Source organism: Rosa chinensis, chromosome 1 (assembly GCF_002994745.2).
Source record: "Rosa chinensis cultivar Old Blush chromosome 1, RchiOBHm-V2, whole genome shotgun sequence".
Classification (NCBI taxonomy): domain Eukaryota; kingdom Viridiplantae; phylum Streptophyta; class Magnoliopsida; order Rosales; family Rosaceae; genus Rosa; species Rosa chinensis.
The window spans coordinates 50,269,201-50,291,034 of NC_037088.1; the positions used below are offsets into that span (position 1 = coordinate 50,269,201).

General features: G+C 40.4%; 1 protein-coding gene across 1 annotated transcript; it reads right to left on the minus strand.

Moving 5' to 3' along the window:
* Nucleotides 1–9,998: 9,998 nt before the first annotated feature.
* LOC112169072 lies at nucleotides 9,999–10,932 on the minus strand. The gene is made up of 2 exons (XM_024306014.1): nucleotides 10,929–10,932; nucleotides 9,999–10,816 (listed from the first exon to the last, which is right to left on the minus strand). Exons 1-2 carry the CDS (start codon nucleotides 10,930–10,932, stop codon nucleotides 9,999–10,001), a joined length of 822 nt encoding a protein of 273 aa, XP_024161782.1.
* Nucleotides 10,933–21,834: the final 10,902 nt, after the last annotated feature.

The following is a 21,834-nucleotide window of genomic DNA, read 5'->3' on the forward strand; positions in this document are numbered from 1 at the left end:
TGGCAGGGGAGGGATACTGACTTGGGAAGGCAGGGCTAGGCTTCACCAAAGCTTTCACAGACCAGAACTCACCAGCCAGACTTATAGCATTGTCCAAAACTAGAGTAGGAGAGATCGGCCTATGCTGATACATGAAAGAGCATCTCACCTTCCAAATGGCCCATCAGATAAAGCTCACCAAGGTAAGCATCATCTTCTTGTCACAAGCATTAGAAGTAGACTTAGCTAGACCCTGTAGCCAAGTATCAAACTGTGTGATATGTTGTTTCTTGATTTTAATACCTAGAGGAGACCCAAACCAGATTAATTCGACCCAAGGGCACAGAAGCAGAATGTGCTCAGAGGATTCTTCTCCCCGCCACACAGAGGGCAGATGGGGGAAAATGCTAATTTCGTCTTGTAGAGGTTGAGCAAAGTAGGGATAGCCCCAGTAAGGATTCTCCAAAAGAAGATCCTAATCTTTGGGAGAGTATCTATCCGCCAGATCAGCTTCCAACAATTGGGGTGGACTGTATGTGAAGAACCACTTGGAGCATTCGTCAGAGTGACCTGCTTGATATGTGTGAGATGATAGCCAGATTTGACTGAGTAGCTCCCATCCTTAGTCCAAGGCCAAATCAATCTATCTTCCCCAATGTCGTCCCCAATAGGAACAGCAAGAATTCTAGCTATCTCACGTGGTTGAATAAGATATAGGATATGATCGAGGAACCAGGAATGAGTGTCCCAATCGATTAGGGAACTGACCATTGTAGGAGCATCTATAGGGATAGGACCAATTGTTAGGATGTGGCCCTCATTAGGAGGGGAAAGCCACATATCATTTCATATATTTATGGATGAGCCATCGATGACTTGCCATGAAGAACCATTAGACAACAAATCTCTTGCTGCCAAAAGACTAGCCCAGCTCCAAGAAGCTCTATGGCCTCTGACCACCTCAAAAAAGTTGCAATTAGGGAAGTACCTGCTTTTAAGAACCCTTGCCCATAAAGAATTTGGGTCATGAACTAAGTGCTAACATTGCCGAGCTAAAAGGGCGATGTTAAAGTCGTTTAAGTCTTTGAATCCCAGTCCACCAGTTCCTTTTGGGCGTCATAAGAATTCTCAACTTTTCCAATGCAGCTTGTTCCTGCCTTTATTGGAGCCCCACCAGAAATTCCGAGAGCAGAATTTAGCTCATTACAAAGCCCTTTAGGAAGCCTTAAGGAGGCCATGGGATAGGCTGGCACCACTAGGGCCACCGACTTAATTAGTGTTTATCTTCCAGCCATGGAAAGATTGCACTGCTTCCAGCCCTCAATCTTCTTCAGCAATCTTTCTTTAATGTAACTGAGGGCAGCTTTCTTGGATCTTCCCCAAAGGGTTGGTAGACCCAGATAGGTCCCGGATTACTAGTATCCTTTATCCTTAGAAGCTCACACATGAGTCTCACCATCTGATCTGGTGTATTGGGGGAGAAATAGATGCTAGATTTCTCTGTGTTGATCAGTTGACCAGAGGCATAACAGTACTCAGAAAAAAATATAGGACAAATTCCAGCAGTTCAAGAGAGTTGCCTTCATAAAAAACAATGCATCATCTGCAAAAAATAAGTGGGAGAGAATAGGACCACCTCTGCTAATCTTGACTCCCATGATTGCCCTCTCATGAATTGCCCTTGTTAACCTTAGAGAGAGGACCTCACTGACCAACAAGAAGAGGTACGGAGATAAGGGATCCCCTTGCCGGAGCCCTTTACTTAGCTTGAAAAAGCAGCCCGGCTTACCATTAATAACAATAGAGAAAGAAACTGTTGAGATGCATGATAGGATTAGATTCACCCACGTACGGGAAAATCCAAACCGAAGGAGAGCATCCTCCAAAAAGTCCCATGCAACCCTATCATAAGCCTTGTTCATGTTGAGCTTCAACCCGAACTCATTGTTGTCACCTTCTCTCTTGAGCTTTAGGTAATGAAATGCCTCGTGTGCTAGCAAAATGTTATCTTGGATTTGCCGATTAGGAACAAAGGCATTCTGAAAATAAGAAATCAGGTGGGGTAGGATAGATTTAAGCCGGTTTGCTAACAATTTCGACAGAATCTTGTACGAGTTGTTACAAAGGCTTATAGGTCTAAAATGGGAGGTTCTTTCAAGATTTGGGATCTTCAGGATTAGGACAATGTGTGTCTGGTTCAAGCCCCTCATTCTCACCATACCAGCCTGAAAATCCACTGCTGCAGCACACACTAACTCATTCACTATTTGCCAATACTTGTGGTAAAAGAGACCGAGAAAGCCGTCCGGCCCTAGCGCCTTTAAGGCTCTAAGCTGGAAAGTCACTATTTTGACTTCTTCTATGGAAAGTGGCAGAAGTAACTCAACATTCATCTCGTCTGTCACAATAGAGGACACCCCATTAAAGACCTCACCCCACTGTCTCACTCCAGAGCTAGTGAAAAGTTTCTGAAATTGGTGTTCAAACTCCAATCTAATCTTACGTTTCCCCCATTACCCACTCATTGCTATCAGTCTACACCTTGAGAATTCTATTTCTCTGCCTCCTATGAATGGTGGAGAGGTGGAAAAACTTGGAATTAGAGTCACCCACTTAGAGCCAAGCAACCCTGGACCTTTGTTTCCAGTACTTTTCTTCCCTGAGCCATAGCTCTCCCAGTTTTTAGGAGAGGTCCATTTGTTGCACCAAGCTAGTATGGGGGGCCCGAGCTTGAAGGTCTTCCAGCTCCTGGAGGCAAAAATTAATTTCCGACCTGTTACATTTTGGAAATTTAGTTTTGCTCCAGGCCTTAAGCTTTTCTTTGCAATTGCTCAGGTTTTAAGTTTATTTCTTTGCATGAGAAGAATGAGAAGCCTTCTTCCAACACTGCCGAATGATGGGCTCAGTATCAACGTCATCCACCTAGAATGATTCAAAACGAAATGTAGCCCTGTGCTTTCTTAGGGTAGGATAAGTATCTAAAAGAATTGGACAATGATCAGAGACAATTCTAGCTAGATGAGTAAGAGATGTGTCCGGCTAGTTGAGCAGCCAATCAGCATTAACAAGACATCTATCCAGCCTCTCTTGGAGGACAATGACCTCTCCCTCCTTCCTTACCCAATTAAATCTCTGGCCTTTAAAGCCGATATCAAAAAGTTGATTGGAACAGAAGAAATTCCTTAGGAACAATCTTCTGTTGATAGACCAAGGCACTCCTCCCTCCACCTCATACTGACATAATAACTAATTTAAATCTCCATTTTGTGGTGCATATAAACAGGTTACAATCGTACTACAACTATTGTGTACTACTGTATTACACAACATATATAAGGTAAGTAGTTACAACAATATATTCCCTTGTAGTCTATTCCTAATAGGGAACGATGACTCACACTAACACTCCCCCTCAAGTTGGCGCATATACATCAACCATGCCTAACTTGCTTAATGAGTCATAAAATGCCTTCCTGGAAAATCCTTTGGTAAGTACATCTGCAAGTTGCTCTTCAGTTGGAACAAAAGGAAAGCTAATAATTTTGGCAACTAGCTTCTCCTTTATAAAGTGACGATCAACCTCCACATGCTTAGTACGATCATGTTGTACAGGATTCTGTGATATGTCAATAGCTGCCTTGTTGTCACAATACAACTACATGATATTTTTGAGTTTGAAACCCAGATCACATAACAGATTTCTCAGCCACAACAATTCACACACTCCGTGAGCCATACCTTTATACTCGGCCTCAGCACTAGAACGTGCAACAACTTTCTGTTTCTTACTCTTCCATGTAACCAAATTACCTCCCACAAAGGTAAAGTAACCTGATGTCGACCTCCTGTCTGTGATATTTCCAGCCCAATCTGCATCTGTGAAGCTACAAACCTCAAGAATGTTGTTGTGTTTAGAAAACAGTACTCCCCTTCCTGGAGCTGACTTCAAGTACTTCAGAATTCTCATAACAGCATCCATGTGACTCTCACTCGGATTATGCATGAACTGACTCACCACACTCACTGCATATGCAACATCTGGTCTAATATGAGCCAAATAAATCAAGCGCCCAACTAACATCTGATAGCGAGCTCGATTAGTAGGTACCTGATCTGGATACTCAGCTAAACAATAGTTCTGCTTAATAGGAGTATCAATAGGTCTGCAATCCAACAAACCTGTCTCTGTCAGCAAGTCAAGAACATACTTCCTCTGGCATAGATAGATTCCTTCTCTCCCCCTGGCTACCTCAATTCCTAAGAAGTACTCAAGCTCACCCAAGTCCTTCATCTCAAACTCAGAGGCTAGCCGTCTCTGTAGTCTATCCATCTCAACAGTATCATTACCAGTGATTACCATATCGTCCACATAAATAATTAGAGTTGTTACCTTCCCTTGTTGATGCTTGAGGAACAAGGTATGGTTTGAGTTGCTCTGCCTGTAACCAACCTTCTGCATGAACTGTGAAAATCTTCCAAACCAAGCATGAGGTGACTGTTTGAGACCATACAGAGATTTTCTCAATTTGCATACAAAATCACTAAGAGAAGCAACTACATACCCCGGTGGAAGGCTCATGTACACTTCCTCGGCTAACTCTTCATGAAGAAATGCATTCTTGACATCAAACTGTCGGAGTGGCCAGTTTAAACTAGCAGCGAACGAGAGCAGAACCCGAATAGTATTCATCTTGGCAACAGGAGCAAAAGTTTCATCATAGTCTATACCATATGTCTGAGTAAATCCCTTTGCTACAAGGCGTGCTTTGTATCAATTCACTGATCCATATGCATTATGCTTCACGGTAAACACCCAACGACAACCTACAGCCTTCTTGCCTTGTGGTGGAGGCACAAGTTGCCAAGTATTGTTCTTCTGCTACGCCTCAATCTCTTCATCCATAGCCTTCCTCCACTTCGGATCCCTCAATGCATCCTGCACTTTGTTAGGTACTGATACAGCAGATATTTGATTCACAAATGATTCATATGACTTAGACAACCTCCTAGTGGACATATAGTTTGCTACTGGGTATTTTGATTTAGTAGTAAGAATAGGTTCATATCTTTTGGCTGATTGACCTCGAGTGGTCCTATGTGGTAACACATATTGCTCAACATTAGACTCACTACTACTAGAATCAGTGGATGGACATACCTCAAAAGGATGATCTTCAGTACCTGGAAGCTGTGGGTCAGGGGTATAAGCAATGGCAGGAGGGGCAGTTGTGTCTTCCACCTCATTCTGGGTGATGGAAACTGGTGCTTGGATGTCTGGAGCTTCTGCTGCTGGAGGCGGCGAACTAATAGTCTCAACCGGATCAGTCAAAATACCTCCTGGCTGTGTGGCTTCTCCTTCTCCTTCTGATTCCTCCCCCTCTCCATGATATAGCTCTTCAAAATATGAATTCTCCCCCTGAAGAGCTGTATCTGAAAAGGAGAAATAACTCATGTCTTCAAAGAAAGTAGCATCCATAGTGACATAATACTTTCTGGTTGGTGGATGATAGCACTTGTACCCCTTCTGATAGCCTCCGTAACCAACAAACACACACTTAAGGGCTCGGGCATCCAACTTAGACCTCTGGTTTTTTGGCACATAGACAAAAGCAACACAACCAAAAACACGAGCTGGAAGATTATGAAATGATGGTAATGAGACATGAGAGGCGAGAACCTCAAATGGAAGTTTTCCCTGGAGGACACTGGATGGAAGACAATTGATAAGATGAGAGGAAGCATGTATAGCATTGCCCCAAAGATACTTAGGCATATGAGCACTAAAAAGAAGGGCACGAGCCATATCAAGTAAATGACGGTTTTTCCTTTCGAACACTCCATTCTGTTCTGGTGTTTGCGGACACGTGGTTTGGTGAACAATCCCATGGGTTTTAAAAAACTCTTGGAACACATGGTTAACATACTCCCCCCCCCCCCCCCCCCCCATTGTCAGAACGAAGGATTTTAATGGTGCTATGATATTGTGTTTGAACAAGATTACGAAATGTTTGAAAAGCAGGGAAGCCTTCATCTTTGATTTTAAGAAGAGCAACCCATGATAATCTCATACAGTCATCAATAAACAACACAAAGTATCTCATACCAGAAACAGTGGGCTCTCTAGAAGGTCCCCAAACATCAGAATGAATTAACTCAAAAGGAATAACACTTTTATTAGAAACACTAGGAGAATAAGTAGCACGATGACTCTTGGGCCAAAACACATGTTTCACAATGGTAAACTGACTCATCCATACCAATAAATAGAGTAGGCATGGTTTTTTTCATAAGACTAAAAGATGGATGCCCTAAACGGCGATGCCACAACCAAATTTCACTTAACTTATCAGAATTCGAAGTCAAAGCGGCTCGGGACTGTGCTCTTGGTTTCTCTCATGCCTATGTCTGATCCAGATGGAACAACCTGCCCCTCAAATACCCCCGACTGACTATCTCCCTAGTGAGAAGATCATGAAAAATCACATACATAGGATAAAAGGTTACAGAGCATTTAGACTCAGTGTTCAACTGTGGGACAGATATCAAGTGATGATTTAAGTCAGACACATATAACACATTATGAAGTTCTAAAGTAGGAGTAATACGCACTGACCCTGACCCTAACACAGGAAAAGCCTCACCATTGGCATTGGTTACATAGGACACTGGTGGGGAAGACAACTCAGTAAAATATGCTTTGTCATAAGTCATATGATCGGAGGCACCAGAATCAATAATCCATGTATCAGAACCAACAAAGTTAGAAACCTTTAAAGCTATACCAATTTTACCTCGACCAGCTATAGAGGCTGTAGGAGTAGCTCCACCTGCTGTATGATGATCTTGGCCAGCCACTCCATAGAAATCTGGTTCTTGGACCAATTGAACAGCAGCTGCTTTCGCCTTAGGACGATAACCTTGCTTTTTAGGTTTTAAGTGTGGGTTCAACTTCCAACAAGTCTCCCGAACATGCCTAAGGTCGTTGCAATAAGAACATTGAGGACGAGGGTGTGGGAAACCTTGCTAATGAAGTGGGGCTGAACTCTGCTGCTGAAGGAGAGGTGCCGGCTACTTAGCCTGAATGGCTAGGCTAGATACTTCAACCTGTGCATGTTTGACACTTTCCTACTGAGACTCATTCTTGCGGATGTATATAAAAGCTGTGTTCAAACTAGGAGGGTATGTCATTCTGAGCAATTCTCCCTTGGCACTACTATGCTTCTCATCAAGTCCTCTCAGGAATACATAAACCCTTTCTAGCTCCTTCTCCTTCTGGTACCACACAAGATCTTCCTGATTCTTGATCTTGCAAGGACGCTTCTGATCAATTTCTGCCCATACATTCTTTAGCTTAGTGAAATACACGGCTACTGGTTGCCCATTCTGTTGCATATTAGCAGCTTTGCACATCAATTCATGAACCTGTATAAAATCAGACTCATTTGTATAGAGGTCTCCCAACGTCTTCCATATCGCCTCAGCAGTTTCACACTCCTCCACCATCTGTAGCACATCATCAATCATGGCTCGAAATAGAATTGACATGACAAACCCATCATCATCATCTTCCCACTTAGCGTAGGCGTCCACATCATCTTCACTAGGAGCCTTGATTGTTCCAGTCACATGCCCCATTTTGTGTATCCCACGGAGATAAACAGACATAATCTTCTTCCATGTTTGGAAATTGGTACCAGTGAGTTTGGTACCCCTAAAAGAACCACCTTCTGAGCTCTTGACAGAGACTTCAACCCTCTGGACCTCATTGGTCTTAGAACTCTGACCTTCACTGTCATCACCGCCCATTGCAATAATACAATAGAAAAACACACAAATCCCAAAGTGCTCAGCGGAAATAAGAATAACAGATGTCTCCAAACAAAATCAAACAAATAGTATATTTTTTTTTTGAACCTGTTTAACTAAGCTGAATGGGTTGACCGAGTTTGGTTGACCGAGTTGAGACGAGTTGACTCACTGATGGAGGCGGGTTGACTGACTGAAGAGATCGAGATCGATCTGGAATCGTCCCGAGTTTGGGCGGCGTCTGGGCTGGAATCGATCGATCTGGAAGTGGCTGAGGATGACGCAAGTCGAAGAAGAACGACCCGAAGAGGATCTGAGTCGTCTGAACAGAGGAGGGCCGACGATCTGGATCGGTCTGAGTGCTGCCGTGAACTGGGTAGCGATGCTGGAACTAAAGAACCTGATCTGATGCAGTGACGTCGGATCTAAAAAACTGACGGGTCTGGTTCGAAAAAGATCTGGAAACCGGCGGGTCTTGTCTGATGCAGACGATGGGGTCTGAACTGGAGATGATGTCGCCGAAGTCAAAGAAGAAGACACTGGTCGTTTTTTGACGGACGCCTAGGGTGCAGACAAACGACGATGATAGTCTGAAATTTAAAATAAAGAGACAAAGTCCTCTCGGATCTTTGCTCTGATACCAAGTCAAATAGAACAAGGTTGAGAGAATAAATTTCTGATATATAATTACACCCATTCTGTGGTGTACATAAACAGGTTACAATCGTACTACAACTATTGTGTATTACTGTACTACACAACATATATAAGGTAAGTAGTTACAACAATATATTCCCTTGTAGTCTATTCCTAATAGGGAACGATGACTCACACTAACAGAATGATTCAAAACGAAATGTAGCCCTGTGCTTTCTTAGGGTAGGACAAGTATCTAAAAGAATTGGACAATGATCAGAGACAATTCTAGCTAGATGAGTAAGAGATGTGTCTGACTAGTTGAGCAGCCAATCAGCATTAACAAGACATCTATCCAGCCTATCTTGGAGGACAATGACCTCTCCCTCCTTCCTTACCCACTTAAATCTCTGGCCTTTAAAGCCGATATCAAAAAGTTGATTGGAACAGAAGAAATTCCTTAGGAACAATCTTCTATTGATAGACCAAGGCACTCCTCCCTCCACCTCATACTGACACAATAACTCATTTAAATCTCCTATGACCAACCAGGGGGTTTCATCATTCCAGTTCCTAGCCGACCAGTCATCCCAAAACTGAGTCTTATCAGTGTAGTAAGGGGGGCCGTACATCCAAGTAACATGAATAGGAGAGCTGAAGCTAGGATGTGAGATAGATGAATCGATGAAAAACTTTGAAAAATCAATGATTTCCACTGTGAATTCCAGTTTCCACCACAGGCAAAGGCTGCCAGAGGTTTGCATCGGGTCAACGTTGAAATCTTTACTATAACCCAAACTTCTCCAAACTTTATTTACATAATAGCTACTCTAATGAGTCTTAGAGAGGAATACGAAATCAAGATCATGGGAGTGGGACACCTCCCTCAAATTTTGGGCTGTCAAAGGCCTCCCCAAGCCTTGACAGTTCCAAGCAAGACACCTTATTGGGACCTTGTAGCTAATTTCGGCCAGCCGCCATAGCCCTGGAGGTGGGTCAAATCCTCCATACCGCTTTTACTACTTTCATGTTTCCCCAAGTTCGAAACAACACCTCCTAGGGACCAGACGGATGCACTTGTGGTCAGGTCAGTTATCTCTACCTCAAATAGGGAGCAGCTATCACTAGTGAGTCTCCCTCTTCCCTTACCTCTGCCAGCCAACTTGGCAGTAGGACTAGGAACATCCTTGGTTCTTTTAACAGGGAGAGTCAAGCCCTCTTTATCAGTAGCACAGTCAAGCTTCCTTTTATTCACATTCTCCAGCTGATGCATTTTCTTTTCCTTAGGGCCAATATCAGCAGGGGGCAGCTCCACAATCTCCACATAAGAGAGCCTGGGAGAGGTCTTTGGCCTATCAAGTGAGTCCACCTGTATAGGAACTGGAAAGAAAGGATTAGCTTTAAGATAGTCTCTCTTATCAGCGAAGGCCCGGGGGGGATGCACTCTGGGTCGGCCCAGGACCCATGTATTGTGAGTCCACTAAAAGCCCATGTAACACTCCCATTCTGAAACATAGCCCCATGTGCATCTGGGTCAAACATACTTGGTCCATGGCTAGGGTATATTGGTTTTGGTATCACTGCAGGGGACATTGAGCATCCTTTTCACTTGAGGCAGATCCACAGGCTTTACCTGCACCACCAATAGAGCCATGTGCAGAGGAGGACATGTCCCTATCAAAGGGTACCAACTTCCTAGAATTTGAATTTGCCTGAGTCTTGCTCAGGCCAAATATTCCGGTCGTCGGAGTGTATGGAAACTCTAGGGGATAGGATTCCTGGGTGTAAATTGGCTTTTGAGGAGGTTGGGCCACCAATGAAGAATCATAAACTACTCCCAGTTGGACAAGCAAAGGGTTTTTCCTGTGTCTACAAGATGAGATCATATGGCCAAGCCGACCACAATTGAAACATAAATTTTTCAAGTTTTCGTATTGCAATCGAATCTTTGTGTGGACAACTCCGTTTCTGGGCAGCTTGACAAAGGTGGCCAATGGTTTACTAGCATCGAAATTAACTCTCATCCTAAGGAAACCACAGTTCCCCACTACTATAGGGTCCTCTACCTCAATAACAGAACCCAGGACATTACCTAGAATTCTGCCATTGTTGCGTGACAGTTGATCCCTCGGAACTCCATGGGCTTGGATCCAGTACATAGCACGGTTAGCCTCAATGTCATCAATGGAGTGATACCGGGGCCAATGACGGACTGAGAAGTAGCAGCCCTTAATATTCCAGGGGCTGTCGTCAATTAGCTTGCTGGCTAGTTTCTCTGAGCCCACAGTGATTGAATACGTGTTCTTTTTAGCCCTGATGATTCTAATATGTCCAAGAGTCTTCCAGATACCCGTTAGAATGGCCTTAATACCACCCAGACCTGGTTCCTCATCAGCTATCAGGATACCCAACAGATCAATCCGTGCTCCAAATCCAGGAAGTCAGCCACGTCTTCAAAGTTGACGCAGATAGCTTCAATAATTTCTTCATCTTCAAAAGGAATGTACTCATGGTCCTGTTTACTCAAAAATCGTCTCGGCCACTTGTCACTCGGCCGAGGTATTCTTAGCTTACACGCGTCCTTCTGGCTTAATGATGTGTGCGCGGGCGTGCCAACTGGCGGCCGAGAGGCCGAGCAAGGTTTTAATCTAGGTTACTGAGTTTGCTTTGATCTATTTCTAATCAGTCGACTGTGGGCCGAGGAAGGATCGATCTCAGCATCGGGGTTCTCTCTGCCTTGGATGCAAGGACTTTACATGATTCGGCTTTGCTAGCCGGAGTGTTCGTGCTGTGCAACTCGGTGAGTGAATGTGAAAGTGCGAGTGATAATTGATAAATATATAGGATGCAAATACTCACAAGTCACAGTAAAAACAAAATCAAAGTATAAGATGTTACCCTGATGCCCTGATTCAATACGAGTACGGATGAAGAAACGCATGAACCGTAAAAACTTGTTTATATGATTTTCTTAATATGATTTGTGAAAAAGTAAATGCAAAGAAATCAAGTGTAGGAAAAATAATGAGCAAGGAATTAAAGAATGACAAAATAAATATGCAAGAATGTAAAGTGCAGGAAAGACAAGAACAATACCAATAAGTAAAATGACACGAGAGATATTGTAAATTGATAGAGTGTAGAGATACGATTAGAGAATTTGAGATTGTTGAAATTGTATTGAGCTGTTGTGTTTTTGGTCGTGGACCTCTAACAAGGATGTCTACAGCCCTTTTTATAGTACAGAATAAAGATAATAAAACAAATACAATCTCAGCGTTGAGACTGGATTGATTACAAATTGAATTCTAAGAATAAAATTCCTTTGATGTGCATAACTGGCGACCAACCATCATGACTCTTCAATGCTTGTTTTTTGTAACAGACCATCATGACTCTTCAATACATATTTTTTGTAACGGCCACACTTAGTACTGCAATGTCTCTGAACATAGAATTTGGCATTTAATAGCTTTTATCTGCTCATAACGTCCTGCCATCAGTGTCCCTGACCAATTGAAATGGTCATTGGATAGGACTTTCTCAGCCACAAGTAAACCATAAATCGACTCATGTGAGCCTGACCTCGGCTGAGGTGAAGCGAGCCGGACCTTGGCTGAAGTGAGCTGGGCCTCGGCTGAAGTGAGCTGGGCCTCGGCTGAGGTGAAGTGAGCCGGACCTCAGTTGAAGTGAAGTGAGCAGGACCTCAGCTGGAGTGAGCCAGGCCTGAGCTGAGGTGAAGTAAGTCGGACCTCGGCTAGAGTGAGCAGGGCCTCGACTGAATATTTATTATATCACGGCTTACTATGACCCGGGCCTGTCTCATGTGGGACCCGGCTTACCGTCAAGTAGGCCTTGCCAAATTTAGGTTCAAATAGGTCCCTAGAGGAGGATGCCATTAGCCAGACAAGAAGAAAAGACTCTGCTCTAAATAAACCACAAAAAGGGTTGAAAGCCTAACTCACTTGAGTAGGTAAGGTAGTACTGACAGATAAACAGTAAGGAGGGACAACCAGAAGAGAATTCCAAACAGATTAGACAGGAGACAAAAGGTTGGTAGGCCTTAATTGCATAGTGCTATAAGGTCAAGGGTCTTTGTCTTTTGTAGGAACTTAAGGCAGGCCTAAGAGCAAGTCCACCTGTAGTCAAGAAATGTCAAGGTCGAAAAGTCAAGATGGGCTCAGAAGATGGCAGGTAAAGACTTCTCCTTCTTGAGAGACAAGATGGGCTCAACACCTTTTGAACCTTTACAGTAAAAGCTACTAACCTGAAGGAGAATCCTGTAGAATCAAAGGGTAGGTTGCTGTGGATTGTACAGGCGTTTGGTGGGGGCTGAAAATTAGAGAGAAGGAAGATGTTCTCTCTCATCCTTTTCTTGTTCAACATATAGAGGAAATTTCTGTTTAAGGTTCAGTAAGATGGATGATTCGAAAAAGAAAGTGAATCACCATGTTATTTGTTTGGGTATTTGTTGTGAGGATTATTTTCATTATTGATGAGTGGAGTATGTGATTGAAAGTTGGAAACATTACATATAACATGGAACCTACTCAACCTAGCCAATTCAAGATGCTTGCAATGAAAACCGCGTCCAACTACTGTTCTATCATGCGTGCAACATAAGTATTGAAAGCAATTCAACCGAATGGTTGAGTAGGTGTAAAAGTCGAGTCCATCTCCGTATCTATAGGTCATGGAGAGTTAACTGAATGCTAAAGTTAAAACTACGTTTAAGATTCATAGACAAATTCATGAAGACCCTAATACATATTGTTTTAGAATTAGAATAGGCGTAATCGCTTTTTACATATCTCATTATTTGGGATGATATTCTATTCACCTCACTTTTATGGTTTGGGGGTTGGAATTTGGGGCGTCAGCTTATATAGTTTATCATTTTTCTCATTGCGTAAAGTCTGTGGTAGCAACAGAATCAGGAAAAGTATACAAAAAAGACAATTCTTTTCTACAATATATAGTCGAGCCTCTGTTCTTATTTAGATCCCTTGTTTCACTCTGATAGTGTCATACATAAATAGGGTCAATTTCTTGTATGAACAAACAAACTTTGCACAACCAGTTTACGTAGATAAGATTCTATGCCAATAGACTCGTGACATTCAAACAGACCGGTAACACAACAATAGTTACAGATACGATTCTCAATCAACAAGGGCAAAATGTAATGTGTGTTTATGTAGCAATTGGTCAAAAAACATCTTTTGTGACTCAGGTGGTGATTGCTTTATTAGAAAGGTTCGACTATCAATGTTGGTTTTGATGACAATGGGAATTTACCATTATCAAACATGATTGCATTATATTTTAAGTGACAAGAATTTCAAAATAGGGCTAAATACTGGTTAGTACCCTGTGGTTTAGGTCCAAAATCAATTCAGTCCCTGAACTTCTAATTTCATCAAAAACACCCATGCACTTTCAATTTTGATCTAATAGGTCCAATTCATTAATATTCTGTTATGGGTTCAAGTTATAGTTGGATTATTTGTTGAAAAACTATTTATTTTTAATAGTAGGACTCACTCCTAAATTGACTATGCAGACCACCTCGACACCACATCATAAAACATAGATCATATATGAGCCACATTAACAAGTTAAATAACTCAATTGTCAGAAAAACTAACAAATTGGACTTATTAGGTCAAAATTGAAAGTGCAGGGGTGTTTTTGATGAAATTAGAAGTTCAGGGACTGAATTGATTTTGGACCTAAACCACAGGGTAGTAATTTGTACTTAGCCCTTCAAAATATATTACAAAACAGTTTTGGCAAAAACACTAAAGATTGGATAAGATTAATTAAAAGTATAAAACACCCATTATGAAACTAGAAATGAAAGGACTAAAAACTAGGGTGATGGAATGAAATATATCCATAACTTAAATAAGCTTGGCAATGAATAAGAGAAAATATTCATCTCCTCTTAGCCCCTATTGAGACATTTATCGAGCACCATGTTCATTTCCTTGTAAAAGAATTTCAAATTTCAACAGTAGAGGTCGGATGGAATTGGACTCGAGACTTTCCAAACCTCAATTATCAACCTCAAAAGATTAAAATGTTAAAAAATTAGATTAGCAAGATATATCAAGCTAATACATAGAAGTTAATCACCACATGTCTCAAAGAAATGATATGTCCTAATATGCGTATGCGTTAATCTCGATCTGCAACCATTGGTAATTTTGATGTAAAGGCAATCCGATGGAGAATAAGAAACTTCTCAGGCACGGACTCTTCGCAATACCACAGGGCTTCACCATCAGTATGAATCAATTTTTTCCTATAAAAGCTCCATGCTTTTATAGACACAAGCATTGATAGGAGCACAAAGTGTGACATTTTTAATATGTATTTTCTCTCATTTGGCTAAGTTATTCTCTTAAAATTACTAACTCTAACATAGTTTCTGTTTTTAGGTACTTCAAGGTCGGAAATGTAGAAAAGAGGCGAAAAGAACAGAAATGAGCATAAATGAAGGATAAGTCATTTAGAAACTTTCCTTTTTCATTTTAGGAAATATTTCCTATTTTGTTTTAAGGAACTTTCTTCATTTGAACTTTCCTATTTCTGATTTTTTTGTTTTAAATAGAGAATTTACACTACTACAAAAAGGTCATCAGATAACGGTGGATTTGTGTTATGTGATGACCAAGCTCACCGTGGTCTAAGTGAGTGTTGTGTGATTGAAAAATCAGACAACGGTGATTTCACCGTTGTGTGATAATAGTTTGCTCAACATTATTCTTTGTGCCTGGCATGGCATGGCCTGGCATGGCATGCGCGGCGATGCCTCGGCACATTCAGACAACAGAAGATGAAATTTTTCCGTTGTCTGAGATTCATAACACACAACAGGTATGACTTATTCTTTGTTGTCTGAGATTCATAACACACAACAGATATAACTCATTCTTTGTTGTCTGAGATTCATAACACACAACAGATATAACTCATTCTTTGTTGTCTGAGACTACTAACAGACAACGGATATAACTTAATATTTGTTGTCTGAGGTAAGTAACACACAACTGAAGTAAAATTATCTCCCTTGTCTGTTGATTACTCAGACAACAGTGATCATTTTATTTCTGTTGTGTGTTATGAATCTCACACAACAGAATTTTGTTTTCTTTTGTTGTTGGTTGTTAGTTCACACAACAACTATATTTGGTTTTCCGTTGTGTGAATATTGTAATCAATTGGGTACCAACCAGTGATTGTTGTAGGAGAAGCCTCAATTTTGAACTCTTTTATCATCATACAACACATGGTTTTGTACTATGTTGTATGACTGAATATTAGATAGTAATTAACACATAAACAGTACTCTAATCCATATCATTCAATCACCATTTTTCAAACATCCATACATTCAAGATAGATAATGTACCAAGCAAGAAATCATTCCTAGCTACCTATACATGAAACAAAAGCTGATATAATATCTTGTCGCTTCAATGAAGTTTCCTTTTGAAGAAGAACAAGGGCAGTCACAAGAGACTTGGCATTTGGCCTCTCATGACGTTCATACTGCAAACACCATGATGCTAACCGCACCAGCTCAATTCCTGGGATCACTCTTTCTACCAAAGAAAAGATATTAACATTCAGATCAACTAAAAAGTTTCACCTCGATCAAGAAATGTGTTCAAAACTCATCCATACAAATTGTACATAATTGTAGCACATCTGCAAGTGCATAATTGTACACACTTCCAAATAGGAGTATGATTTACTTACATAAATGAATGAAGTTAAAATATGGGACTTACATAGTAAGCTGTCACAACGCCAGTAGAGTCACCTCCAACCAACTTGAGCTTCATGCTAAACCAACCAAATCAATACATCTGTTTCATTTGAATCTTGTACCCTATTCAATAATAGCTACTTGATTTAGCAATGAACCTGGAAACTATTCTTTGAAATGATTGATATTCAAAGTTTCAATCATTTTTACCTGCATTATTGTCAAGGGAGAGGTACCAGATCTGCCCATCTGCAGAGGTTTTGAAATGGTCCTCGGACCACAATAGTAGAAATATATGAATGCTGCTGTTATGAAACAAAAATTTGAAAGAATCCTTCTGCTAACTTTTTTCTGATAATTAAAATTGATACATAGAAAAACCTTGATAACAAGTTTAAGAAGCCAATATACATATTAAATAGATAAGATGAAAGCTGCTCACTTTAGGATCAACAGCTGATGTATTCTGAGATGCCATTTTGTCCTTAATTTTCTAAAAGTACCTGAAACACAGCATGAAGATGGAATTACAAAACAATAGACTCATAGTAACAGTCTTGACGCAATCTAGGGCAAGCTAAAATTTGTTTCTGGATTCAAAAAGAACAATCAGAGACCAAAATCAATAAAATTAATAATAAACTAACTGAAATAAAAAACATTTACCAATATTCCAGATGTCTACAAAAAATATACTTGGCTTCTACATTGACTTAAGAGTAACAAGATATGTATTACACAATGGATTTCTAGTTCACCCCAATTGTACTATTGCCAATATTCCTATTATGTAGTTTCTTTATCTACAACTAGTAATAAAAAGAAAGAGGCATAGCCTACAAATTTTAACTGCAATTGTAAATTTTCAAAATTAACACAACTTTTTAAGCTTCCATGAGCATAAATTAACTAGACCAAGCAACAAGAAGTTCCTACTTGGCGACTCTGTAATAAGTTGCCTTGCCTACAATTAGGTATCTATGCTTAGGAGATCCATGATGATAATTAGAGGAAACTTTACAACTCAAATGGCATGCTAACTAACCTTTTTCTGCAAAAGTTTCGTCGGGTTGAAAGCAACTTATTTGTCATTCACTTCCCACCCATAATTTTTAGCATCCTACAATAACAGAACAAGGACCTTAATCAGACCATTTCTTTTACCAAGAAACAAATACTGTTTCTAAAAATAAAACAAATATACAATAAAAATAAAAGCAATAGCTGCTAGATATGCACAACAGAAATTAGTTTGAGCATCAACTGAATTGTGTGTATCACTTCTAATTTGCTGGAATGTCAAAATACTTCTAATTGAAAGGAACTCCACCTCATAATTACCAATCAGATTCAAGAGTTTGGGGCAAGGGAAAGTACATTCCTCAGATTATCTAACATAGATAACAAGGATAGCATGCAGTCTATCAAGTATTAAGTAGTTGTTTCTTTTATCTTAATAGGTTCAACCAAAATACTTGCCAAGTACTTGCTCACCTGCATCACAATTCACAAGATACCCACCATCTAGTTGACGGTACGCTCCCCGCACCAAAGCATATTAGCTTAGCAATCATACAGAAGTCCAGAAGTAGAATCCTTAAGTCCTTGTTAGTAGCACTATAGGAGTATCCAAGGGTTGTTCCAGACTGCCTCCCAAACAGGCCATTCAAGTTGGGTCCTGAATTTGACAATTTTATTAGAGAGCTGAATGATGAACTCAACATAACAGAAGCACAAGATTAAAACAAATGACCAGCCAAAAAGTGCAACATTAATTTGGATGCCTCTAGTTTAGATGCCTGTTTTCTTTCAAGACACTAGATAGCAATCATTCGAAGACAAAATAAATAACAATGAACAAATTGGGTAACAGCTAGTGATGCAAACCTTTATTATCTTGGTTTTGATCTGGGTGAAATTCCTTTGCCTTGGTCCTAAATGTTATCTGCAAGCATCATTGTATATATGAGGATAAGAGGATAAAGCAAGCAAACAAACAAACACAAAAAAGAAATAACTCGGTTACTCTATGAAGCTCTTTTATGACTATCAGAAAACCATACTGTGATTACTACATACATCAGCCCTTCTATTTTCAAATCTTTCATTAAGAGGGAAACAATTGTTTACAAGAACTTGTAAGTAAATATAGGACCATAATCTCTCTCAAGAAAATAATATTTCCCAACTTCTCCTATCAGGTCTAGATGATGAAGAAATAGCACGTATGGTTTAAAGTTCCGCTGCATTGATTTAGTTTAATGTGCCTAATGAGGTAGTAAATCAATATTGCTCTCAGTGCAAGTGACCAAAATATCACAGGGAAGATGGTATATACACCATCATATGTAGGATTCCAAATCAAAAGGGCATAGGATGTTGACAAATAAAAACTAACATAATAGAAAACAAGCACAGGGAGACAGATGGTAATATTAAAGCAATATTATTGCAGTGCTACCATTCTTCAGACAGAACTTGATTTTGTATACTCTAGTAGATACAACATATGTTTGTGAAATCCAAAATATAATGTATAGATAGGGAGCAGTATAAGCAGTGGCGCAAACTGAAGACAGTACGTTATGGCGTAAAGAAGAGCAAGAATTAAGTACCAGTTATACACCACCAGAATCGAGTTCAGACATGGTATTTACATTAACTTTGGCTATTAGCAGACCCGTTACAACCTGCAGTAGTTACAAACAAGAAAGGAAAAGATAAGAAAACAAGTGAATATGAATGAAAAAGTGTTTACCCATACTTACCATGTATCCCAAAAAAAAAAAGCAGATAAGAAAACAAAACTGCATGGTGACTTTGGCTAGTAATCTCAGGTTTAACTATCCCATACCAATCCAGTAGGACAACAACACAAGGGCATCAATTAAACTCGGAGTTTTACCCAACATTAGCAATTAGAACAATTTCACTACCCAACTATAGACTAAACTACTAAACTACAAGAGAATACGAGCCTGATATTTAGCAGTCTTTTGTATACAACACAACCAATACCAGAATGGAAGGCACACAACCAAAAAAAAAAAAAGATCTATAACCCTATTTTAAAAGCATGCAAGGGTCCATGTTTCATGACAAAAAAAGCACCACAGAATCCTATACACATAAAGAGACAGAAATACCTACCGAAGCAGATATTGCCTTGTTCCCATAAGTTGCACGGATAAGGCATCTGTAGTCAATTGCTTGACCAACAGTTTTCATTTTATTCCTCCACAGTCTGCACTTTAGACTTCAAGGATGCTGAAATAACAAGATTGAAAAGTAATTAGCCATTTGAAATAATACTACCCAAATATTGTCAAACTACAGATCATTTTAACATGAAAGGAAACTCATTGCATCCACTATTAATCCATTACATCTTAAAATTGCAATAGCACACTATAACTCTGATTTCCGCCATCAACTTTTTCATAATATTCAGCAGCAAGAATTTTACACATCATTTTGCACTGATGTCCCCCTTTTGATACGAATGACTCTAATAACTTGTATTGCAGGAAAGGTTCACTTAAAATTCTGATTACAAAGTAAGTGTTGGTTTCACATTCGTCTGTGAAATTGAAGAAGAACCCTAATCTTGCACATTTCATAAAGAAAAAAAATACAAAAACTTAGTAATGAAGAAGAAGAAGACCTTGGTTTTGGTCTCTATTTTGACGTCAAGGGATTGGATTCTGGTGAAGTCGTGGAGAGGATTCCGGCGACCAATTGACCAGCGCAGGGGTTGAGGAGGTGGAAGCCGGGCTCGACCCATTGACCCTTCACAGATTTTTGCCTCACTGTTCGTCCTGCAACAATCACAATTCCATTGCAGCTGAAAAATCAAAACACTTGCATCCAATTTTTTCCAAATTCAACAACTTTACACAATCCAAACAAACAAGAGAGGAGAAATAATTAAATGACCCCCACTGGACGGTGAGGGCCTCATAATCCCGGTGCTGCTTGGGGCGGATGACGTTGACATCGGAGTATATCCGGGCCTTGGAAGCGGCGCCGGGGCTGCGAATCGATTTACAGATCTTCTGCGGAGTAGCGGGAATAGCGGCTTGGAGTGAGAAGCCGGCCGGGAAAGGGAGAAAGGAAGAGGAAGAAGGGCGGTTGAGGAATCGGGAAAGGAGCTTGCGGTGGCTGGAGATCTTCAATCAGGTCGCCCATTATTCAGTCGAGAGAGAGAGAGTGTCGAGAGGTCGAGAGGCTAGGTTTAATCTGAGAGGATCGAGAGAGGGTCGAAGGCTAGCTAGGTTTAATTTGTTCTCTCTTTTTGTTTGCCCTTTTGGACACAATGCGGCAATTTTTTATATTCTCAGAAGTTACTCACACAACATAAACCTCACCAACTGTCGCTTGAGTGCACTATATAAAATCAAAATGTGAAAACATGGAGGGAAACATGCCGCCTACAACATTTTGGCTCAAGATGTTGCCGCCTGTTTTCCTACTTCACACAACAGAAAAGTATAACTTCTGTTGTCCAATTGCTATAGCTTGCACTAGCTTTACCCACCGGAAGACATTCAAGCAAGCTTCCTCAAATTTTGATGCTTAGTTTTTCAATCACACAACGGAAATAGTAAAACCCGTTGTCCTAGTAGCCCAAATTTCAGTGTTTGAAGAGCCAACCAAGACTCCAAAGTGGAGGGAAATCTGCCGCTAAATTTTTTAAGACTCAGACTACAGACATTACTTCACTTTCGTTGTGCAATGTAGTTCTGATAAAAAAGTTTTCAATTTGTTGGCATTCACACAACAGAATATAACAAGCACCGTTGTGCAATAAAACTTACTTAAACACACAACAGATGATTTCTTTTCCGTTGTGTGATTAGTGTTGTGTGATTAACTTTTTGTAGTAGTGTTAGGAGTTCATCCCATTGAGGACTCTTGAGTGATGAAACCAAGGAAACTTGAAGGAGAAGAAGACTTACATAAATAAGGAGGAGTTCAAGGAGTTTTATTCACATAAATTCTCCTTATTTCCTAGAGATAATAGGGAAGTGTTTATATTTAATATTTATTCCTATTTATCTTATTTCCTACTGGTTATAGACTCTAATTAATTTATGATTTTTTTTTTATTATAGGAGTTTGTTGTGTGCACAACTCTTGGAATAAGAAATTAATGCAATTCAAAGGAGGGAAAGGTGGAGTCTGCTTGGTCACCCGATGCTATAGAGGGTCCCACTCCAGTATCCGCTTCGATTCTTGCAGCTACTATGGTAACAGCTGGCGTAAATAGGGAAGCCCGTCATAGAGCAGTCTTCTACTTCTAGTCGACTGCTGGCTTGAGAGAAGACGGCCTCTCCCGAGAAACATGGCCCAATTTATCTTTTTTTTTTTTTTTTAAGTTTCAGATCAGTGAATAAACCGAAATCGGAATAAACATTTCTCGCTTGGCTCTGTCATGTGGTCCTTATGGAATAAAATTCAAAGTAGGACTGGGTTCGGATCGGTCCGGTCCGAGGAAGTTGAAAGCCGAGACCGAAACCGGCACTATCGGTTAGGTCCGGATCGGTCTTTTGAGCATGTTAAAACCGATGAGAAACCGACCCGAAAACAATCGAGCCGGTCTTTTAGTTTTTTGGGCCAAGAAACTTAGTTTTCTA